General features: G+C 42.1%; 1 protein-coding gene and 1 long non-coding RNA gene across 5 annotated transcripts in view; one reads left to right on the top strand and one right to left on the bottom strand.

Moving 5' to 3' along the window:
* MAPT (microtubule associated protein tau) overlaps window positions 1–9116 on the top strand; it is a 119271-nt gene that overhangs the window by 45935 nt on the left and 64220 nt on the right. The window contains exon 1 of one of the 4 annotated variants that reach the window (XM_019523621.1): window positions 5453–5550. The exons of 1 other annotated variant lie outside the window; for it this stretch is intronic. In XM_019523621.1, coding sequence (XP_019379166.1) covers window positions 5538–5550 — 13 coding nt within the window. In that variant the 5' untranslated portion in view covers window positions 5453–5537. Of the gene's footprint in view, window positions 1–5452; window positions 5551–6457; window positions 6540–7672; window positions 7764–9116 lie in introns of those variants that run through there. 2 more of the 4 variants (XM_019523624.1, XM_019523623.1) reach the window with 2 other exon arrangements.
* LOC109302105 lies at window positions 2431–3692 on the bottom strand. The gene is made up of 2 exons (XR_002098707.1): window positions 3662–3692; window positions 2431–3047 (listed from the first exon to the last, which is right to left on the bottom strand). It is a non-coding gene; the product is annotated as an uncharacterized LOC109302105 (long non-coding RNA).

Here is a 9116-nt window from a genome sequence, read left to right as displayed (position 1 = left end):
GGGGGGGGGGGGGGCGCAGAACAGGACACTAAAAAAAAAGAAAAAAGGCTTTCTTTTTCCATTCTTATGGGTCCTCACCAGACCCTTGCTAGTTCTCCAAGGTAATTCTTTTCAGTTGTGAGAGTGCTTCTGCCAGTTCTTTGTACTATTGGATGAATTTCATCAGGCCCTACTTACTCAAATTAATCTAATTTACCAAAGCAGAGAAATGCTAATCTCTAAAGAGTCTGTGACTTGCTCTTTCCCTGTGTTGCTGTTGCTAATGTCTAATCAATGTTAACTTTTTTTTGCTTAGGCATGCAAAAATCCATTGGCTTCTCTAGCTGTACAAAGGAACCAAAAATAACACAGTGCAAGCATTTAAGAACTGCTACCCCTCATAATAATAATTTAAAACTATTCTGTATTAGTATGTGATAGTTTAAGACATATTTATGACTTCTGCTTTAAATCCAGTCTCTGGGTTGGCTCAGTTTACCACCTAATATTTGACACTTATTTGCCCTTTGCTTCCATTTAGATGTCTGCTCTAATTTCTGTCTCCATCCTATAAGCTCCTTTCATTTCTTCTCAATTTTGACTTTGAGTGAACGACTGAGTCACTTGGGCACAACTGTCTAGTTGACTTAAGTCACTTCGATGCTTCAGGAAATGTTACCCTTCTGTATCTTTTCAATAGCTTCCAATATATGGAGTGACCTCCGAGTTCCTGTGTGCCAAATACCACACCAAGAATTTTAGGCCAAAAGTTTCAGAAGTATCTAGTAATTTTTGTGCACCCAGATTTGGTAAGTAAGGGAGCTGATTGGAAGGGTTTACATTGCAGCAGGCAGGGCAGTGCTAGAAGCATTTAGAACATACTCTATCTGTTCTGGAGGTGCAAAAAGAAGGGAAGTCCTAGTCCCATCCTGTTCTGTTCCCCCCCCCCCAGCCTGCTTATGCATTTATACAACATTGTGGGATAGGGTTGTAATAGTGGTTTTGGCATAATTGACATGTAGTATGCTTGTCTTCTCAGCACTGAAATGATTAACTGCTTTGGGAAATTCTAATTTTCTTGCTCATGAGCAAGTCTGAAGGAACAAATGGGTTTATACAAACCTAGCATGTGTGAGCAACTCTCCACTAAAGCTTCTTTGAGCAAGCCAAGCGCAGGTTAGGAATTGGTGCATGTTCCAGTACTTTTGAGCAACCCTCACCCAACAAATTAAGAGCTGCACATGTATTACACAAAAGTTTTTTCCATCAGTAAAGAACACAATGTAAGTGTCAAGGTTCTGAGGGATCATTAACTAGTAGCAAGGGAGGAAAAAGCTTAAAATTGTGAAGATATATTTTTCTTCATTAGTTTGAAACAACAGATTGTTCTTCATTTTTTGAGGTTTCTCTCTCTCCTGCTTCTCTTAAATGGATTTATCTGATTATGAATCTTAGTACCCTGAAAGAAACTGGTTTAGTCCCTTGACAAAATGACTTGAAAACCCTTCTAATCTGCTTCCTGTAGTTCCATTGATGATACCTACAATTAAGGAGGCAGCAGGACTGTAGCCACTTATCTGAGCTCCTTCGAAAAACACTCTTCTGAAAAGTATACAAACATGAAAAGAAAGTTGCTTATGAATTATGAACAGTTTTTTCAGACAAATTTATGACACTGAGACTTCAGTTGAATAATTCAAATAGAACCCGTTCTCTTTGAAATCCTATTTCTGTTTGATCTGCTTTTGGAAACAACTCTTCAACCATCTCTCAGTGGTTGAATTTTTGTTTTCACATAACAAAATTGGATGCTTGCAACATTCACTAATGGAAAGTCAGAATACTTTTAACTCTCCCAAGGTGTCTATGAGAGAAGGCATCTAAGGAAGGGCTCACACTTGTGATGTTGACAGGGGGCAGCAAAGACCCACACTCTGTTGCTGTGGTCTGGAGCCTCTGAGGCTGAGTTAGGTTGAGGGATTGTCCTCCTTTCCCATATTCCAAGAGACCTTTGTGGAGTGGACTTACAAATGTGCAGAATACCGGAAAAAAAGTGGCGGACTTTCAGAACCTCACTAGATATGCCTCGCATAGTACAAGTCCTTCTGGGCTCTGAACACCTGATCCAGGATGCAAGGAGTCCGTGACCAAGTTATGCAAGTTGGACGGGTTCAGATAGATAAGTTAGGGACTTTAAAGCAAGTGACGAGTCTCTTCTTCATATAGAACTAAGGAGCTAGACACTGGGAGGCCTTGGAGGAGGACTCTAAGAAAACCCCTCTTCAGAACAAAGCAGCTTTGTTCAATCAGGTTTATTATTTAAAATAATACCAGAGCAGTTGACTATTAGTTGATGACTCATGAAAAGCATCCAAGTCAGTATCTGCACTCCATGCTCTTTTAAGGCAAGGGTAGATGCTACCTTCTTGAAGAGAGCTGCTTAGTGATCTGGGGCTGTCTAAAAGGTAGAGCCCTGAAGTTACAACAGGTAGCTGCATCCTTGCCAGGATCTCCTTTGTCACAGTTTCTCACAAAGCCTGTCCTCTGAACACTGTAGGGATCTCCCTTCTTGTCCTGCTTTTTCATATCAGTGTCTGCCTAGTATGCACTTGACATGGCAGTGTTTCTTTGACTTATGTATATGTAGTAAACCAAAATGAATCACTCTCTTCTTGGGCTCCTGAGAGTTGCCAGCTTGGCTGTTGGAGGTCCCCAATCAAGGCTTTGTCTCTTTGTGGTAGCCTCCATATATTCTGGGATAGAACAGATAGCAGTTCAGAAGTGGAAGCTGTTGACCTGTTTCTATTAGGGTCCATGGCCACAGTCCTGCAGACTGGTTAACCTGGCGATGCATGGCTTGTCAGACACAGCCCTGTGTTAGCAGATTGCGTATGTGGGAATTCCATCCTCCTGGCACCAGAAGAGTTCTCTGGGTGAGCTTTCATGCTTCTCAGTGTCAGGACTAATGATGTAGTTTGGCACAGATTATGTAAGATTGAGTACAGTCCAAGCACAGCTGTGTGGTATTGAACATCTGGCCTCCTCCCCCCCCCCAGTTGTGGTCAGTTCTGAAAACATTAAGGTTGTATTAAAATTCTGGTTTTATTTACTTTTACCAGCTGAGAAATCTTCACTAGGCCAACAGATTTAGATTTTGGGACTTGCGTCAAATTTGGCAGAGGGGACAGACATGGGGCTTTGTGGGATTTACTAGTGCTTAGTCTTCAGCAACAGCAGCAAGAGAAGGAAATGAGTCTTGTTCTTTTTCACATAGATGTAGATTCTAGGTCTATTCCAAATGGCATGTTAAGAAGTCTGACCTTTGTACCCTTACTAGGAACATAGAAATCCCCCCATTAGACCTGACAAATAGTCTGCCTAGTCCTAATGCATCATCTAAGAGTGAGCAGTGCCACATGGTTCAGAGGAAGAGATGGAAACCCCCCCCCGCCCCCCCCATACTAGATCATTATAGGAAAAGCATCTTCCTAATCCCAGGAAATTAGCAGTTGCTTTATGCTAGACTGTTGGGTTTTCGCTGGTAACTTCCAATACTTGTTTCATTTTTGTCTTCCATGACATTGACATTGTGATAAGTTGAAGCCCTTTCTTTGAACCAAGGGTTTTACAGAAGGCTTTGTAGGAAAGAAGTCCCTCCCTATCTGTAGGACAGACAGCTTACCTAGCTAATCAGCTTTTTCCTCCATTCCTAGTGGTATATGAGCTTCATCCTATTACAGACCCTGAAATGCAGAGATGATCTTGCACAGCTTGCCTGCTTAACATGTTGTAAAATATATTAAATTGCTAATACCTGTCTGTCACAGGATGGGATCCTCAAGGACAGCTGTGTTCTCCTAAGGCCCCTTGACCATGTCAGTTTGGCCTGATGGGCACCCTGAGTTCTCACCCACCACTTTTTGGAAATATAAAAATAGGGAGGCTGCCTTTAAGTCCTCTTGGACATGGTTTGATGGACTCTGAACCCCGTGGGTTCCCAGACCCCTTGTAGGTCCCATTTCACAATGGGCATTTCAGGAACACCCTAGCCTTATGGACTGTGTGTGGCTCCAACCACCCCTTTACCATGCCCCAAGCCTTGCAGATGGTACTGGCATCATCTTGCTTAGGCCTTGTTATAATTTGGCCCCTTGTCCTCACTGGGCTCTCTGCAGCCCCATCTCTGTGCTGGGGTCTGTGCCCCCAAAATGCTGCACCCTCTCTGGCACTGGGGTTCCCAGTGAGGCCTCCTTCCCCAAATAGCCTCACTCAAATCACCAGTCTTATAAAACAGCAAACAAAACATAGGCCCATGGGCTATAACATAACACAAGCTATATAAGGTTTGCTTGGCCCGTTTACATTACCTGGAGCAGAACTTAGTCAGGCTTCCTTCCTTCACTTGCTCTAGAAGGGCTCCTTCTCCCTTGGCCACTAGCAGAGAACTGACTGCCCTAGTCCCTGTCCTGGGGTTTATATGGGCCCAGGGCCCTGCCCCTTCCAGGTAGCTGACCAGGTGCAGGTGCAGGCTAATTTCCTCATTAGCTAGCTGCCATGGCAACCTGATCCTGGGCTCCTGTCTGGCTCCTTGGGCTCTCCCCAGGCAGCTTCTGCTCTTTCAGGAGCAGGCACCCAAGTGCCCTGCAACACTATCTTCAAAGTTATTCCTAATTTAATCAACTGCTTTTTTAATTGAAAGGTTCTGGTTAGCCTTTCTCTTACTTTTTGCTGCCACTTGCAGTTCTGGAAGTAACATTAATTAGGAGTTGTTGCTGTTAGTTTTCTAGGAAAGATCACACCACTGTTCTGTTGAGGCCTATCAGCATATGTGGTTTGTCTGTCGTATTGATAACTCAGTAGATCCTTTCCCATCTGTGTTATGTTAGGATTTGGCTTATTGTGTGTTGAGGAGACCAAGGAGTTTTAATTAGATTACCAAGTAGCCTTCCAAAGAAGGTGGTTGTTTTTCACATTTTCCTCCCAAAAGAAGGGCGATTGGTGACGTTTTTTGTAATACAAGTAAGGTAGACTGACGTGGCTAAGTAAGCTGTTGTATGTTGAAGTTGGAAAAGGTAAGGTTAAAGAAAAGAAATTAGCCATGGACTTGCACTCTTCCACCTTTTAGCTATGGTCATTTCGGCTGACCTTTCTTGGGACGTTAGGTGAGATGGGGGAGTTTCCTCTGCTGACTTGCATTGGGCATATAAAAAGGTGACTTGAGTATTTGGGGCTATTACTCAGCACTATTTATTAGCGTAGCACTTATGAAAGCCATTGTATGTGGCTGCTGAGTGCTGTATTGGCATATTTTTGTCACCTGCATTCATATTAGCTGATAGCTTAATTGAGTCTGTCATAATGCTGTGTGGAAACCAAAATATAATGATCAGGTTAGCAGGGGCAGATTGCCTATCATGTGAAATTGGGATGTTTGAGATCAGGAAGATTTTTGGGTATTAAAACCTGGTTCCTGGAATTCTTGGATTCTCCTGGCCTGTCTTCCATGGGAATGAACATTCCTGCATATGTGATAGTGACTCTCAAGTTTTTAAAAGAGGATGAAGGAAGAAGGTAGAAAGAGGAGATTGTAGTGAAATCTCAGCTTTTTGTTGTGATTTATTTCTTTCCTGCTTAGAAGATCAGAGTTAAAGATGAAGACTTTAGGCATTTCTTTCCAGCACAGTTGAGCTTGCCCATAGTATGTGTCATCTTTAATAACCCATATTTTTCAGAAGGGAATAACTGGGTGTGTCTTTTTTTTTTTTTTACTTCTCTCAGTTGCTCCCCCAACACAAGAGGCATTTGTTCTTGTTGAGTAGTTCTCCAATCCTGCCTTGGAGCTATGATGTATTGCAGTATCCTGCTTTGTAACTACATGGTACAACAGTGTGGGTTTACAGATTAGGAGTTAGCAGAGGAATATGGGATACCGTTTGATTTAGGGTACCTTTTGATTTCCTAATCCAAATTAGGAGAATGATTCACTGGACCTTGATACCCGTTGTAAACTTGTTTGCTGCTTAATTTGGTACTCACTGATTTGTGTTCCAGAAACTTCATTTCCATCATTTGCTGTGTTACAGCTATAGTTTCCCAATTATTACTTCTTGTTTTCAGTCAGTCCCAACTTTCCAGATATGTAACTTCCTGAGCTGAAATATTGTATGTGGTAAAGGGGAATTGCATGGAAATTTTTCTGCAAAAATATCTGAGCTTTTCGTTATCAGTTAGGAATGTGGGAAACAATACTTGGTAATATTTGTACTGGAGAATCTCTCTAGTGAATGTTGGTAGGATGGTGCCCCTTGCTGAGAGATGCCTTTGAATGTGTCAGTAAGACCTGGATTTACCCAGCAGAGTTGGAAACATTTAAAATGGGCCTTTTGTGTACATTTGGTTTATGAGTTGTGTACCTGTGCGCCTCTGTCTCTTATGTATTTATGCTCTAACCCTGACAAGGCACAGAAGTACTATCATTGCTTTTTGCAGAGAGGCTTAGTGACTTGCCTGAGGCAACATAGAAATGGAGCCATGGACTTGCCCCCAAGCCTAGCTCTTAGGTTAGTGCTGTAATCACTTGACCACCCTTCCTCTGTGTAGCTTGTGCAGGCAAGCTTCTTTTGGTAGATGTGATACCTTTTATTAAACCAACTGAGTAGTTGGAAAGAAGTTCTTAGCAACCTTTTGGGTGCAGTCACCCTTCTTCAGGCATAGGAAGTCTCTGCTGGTCTGACACTTCAAGCAATGAGAGAAGCTAAAATGCAGTCATGCCCTCATTTTGACAGCACTGAATGAGACCCGCTATGTAGTGGGAGAGAGTTGCATCTCTTGTGCCTGCAGAATCATTTTAATTTTTGCAGCCCTAGCTTGCACTTTTGACGACTAATCTACTTCTGCTTGCAGTTAGCTATATCATGCTAAGGCAGCTCTAAATTGCTGCCATTGACACAGTCAAAAATTTGTGTTTCTCTCTTCCTAATTGCACTGGTCTGATGAGTGGGGAACAGCAGGAACCAGTTCTAGACCAGGGACAGGTTTCAAGTCCAGTATCTTGTAACCTTTTATCACTGAGAAGGAGGTTCTGAACCTTCCAATGAAATGTACAGGGCTCTTGTCCTGCAAGTTCTTTGTATAAAATTGTACCTCCACCATATCAATGGCAAAACTGATCTTATGTGACATCAGGAAATAATAATAGTTATAAATTTACTCTCAGGAGATGGAAGAATTGGATTCCTGCTAACTTAACAGACTGGCCTTCACAAAGGGAGAGAAACCAGATTTAACGATAAAAAACCCATCTCTCAAATGATTCAAAATTAGCTTTTTGAAGCGTTTGCTACACTGTCCATGCAGACGAGATGATGAAGTGTTATGTGATGGAGCCTGCAGTAACACTGATGGAGGTTGCTTCACATAAGAGATTGGCTTCAGCCTTGGAGGGTAAAATAGCCATCCCAGACTTCTAGCCAAAAAGTCTTTGAACCACAGTAGGATACTCTGCATTCCGTATAGGAATAGCTATAACTTGTAACAAACATACCTTTAATAGAAAACTGTCTCTTTCCCTTGAGAGGCAGTTTGTAACTGTGAAGTATGCAAAATTTTGAAGAGTCTTAAAGTGCTGGCAGGGTGGGAAAGGGAAAAGTTCTTAGATAAAGTGCCTGGTTAGTAGGAGTGGATATGCTGGACACAGATAATACCCTTCAGAGGGTTCTTCAGTTATCTACTGCCTAGAGGGTGCTGCCAAAACGTGCAGAACTGTTATTCATTACTAAACCAAGGTAGGACTGTTTTATCATTTTTTATGGGTTTTTTTTAAAGAAAATATTGAGTGTTTACCCAGGGGACTCTACATTACTTGTTTAGGAGATGAAAAGCTTGTTTTAAGAATGCTATTTGTGTGCTTTTTAAGTCAAAATGTGTGTAGTTTCTCATGCACAAGGGATTTCAGCACCACACGGCCTTAAGCAATTTGTTTGCTGAAGTGCATCTGACTAAAGAGTCCAGTAACTTTCTAGCCCATTTGATTTTAGGCCTAGAGTCTTTCCCTTATCTGAAAGCTAAGGTGAAATTTTCAAGCCAGAACGGAAGTGCATTTTGAACAAAGATGAGGTTGGTGCGTTTGAATTCAAGGAATGAAAGATGGAATGATGTTGCAGAAAATGTATAGGCATTTGGTGTGTCCATGCTGTGGTCAGAACTGCTTTTAGCTGATGTGAGGAAAGAAAGGAGAGAGTAGTATGAGAGCTACATACAGTGCCTTTACACTGAAGAATATTGCTTTACTTCCTGACAAGTATAATAGTACCAGTTCATGGCCTTCACATTTAAAATATGAAGGCCATGAACTGGTACTGTTGGTACAGCTATGCTGCTGAAAGATTATGTGTAGTTCATTGTTCTCCCCTGTTTATTCACTGAACTGCAGTATTTCTCTGGTTCATGCCATGGCCATATGGACTTTTTTCCTTGCAATTAATGTTCCAGGCTGGGATCTTCAGGGACTATGTTCTGTGGTTATGCTGCACCTGTTCTGGGCATATTATAGCCTGGTCAAATGACAGGCTGCTCTATGCTCTTATTTTCCATTAAACTCTTCCCTGCAAGGATCACATCCCAGAAGCAGAGGCATGGGTGGCTCTGGTGAGAAGTGCCCCCTGTCTGGTGGAAATTTCTCTATTTGTTTTTTAAAATAATACTCTGTAACAACCAACCCCATTCCCTACCCCTTCTTCCACTTTGTAGCAGTGCCTTGGAGGCACAAAAAAAGCACACAATCTTTATTTCCACTGAATACACAGTTTTGTACCTTCGCTGCTGCATGAACATGTTCTCTGCCCTCTATGCATGCTAGGAAAGGTGAGTACCAGCCTCCTTGCTTACTGCCTGTGGGGAAGGAGGGACCCTTCTTTCTTACCATCCAAAAAGCATCTTAAAGATCATAATATTTAGGTTCTTCTCTTATTTGCTGTCTGCCTTTTAGAAACTTTAGGGTTCAAATTGTGCAGTTCTTCTTTGTGTTCCCTTTGAAAAACTCAAAGAAATGAAAACTCAGCAAGTTTAAGTAATAACAAGATTTCAGCAGCTGGAGCTTTAAGGCATTTCCCTCCCCCCCCCCCCCCCCCCCCCAAAAA

The sequence above is a fragment of the Gavialis gangeticus genome, unplaced genomic scaffold, assembly GCF_001723915.1.
Source record: "Gavialis gangeticus isolate Ggan-Ray unplaced genomic scaffold, GavGan_comp1, whole genome shotgun sequence".
NCBI lineage: Eukaryota > Metazoa > Chordata > Crocodylia > Gavialidae > Gavialis > Gavialis gangeticus.
The sequence above is the reverse complement of the archived record's forward strand: the minus strand, read 5'-3'. Positions and strand labels throughout refer to the sequence as shown.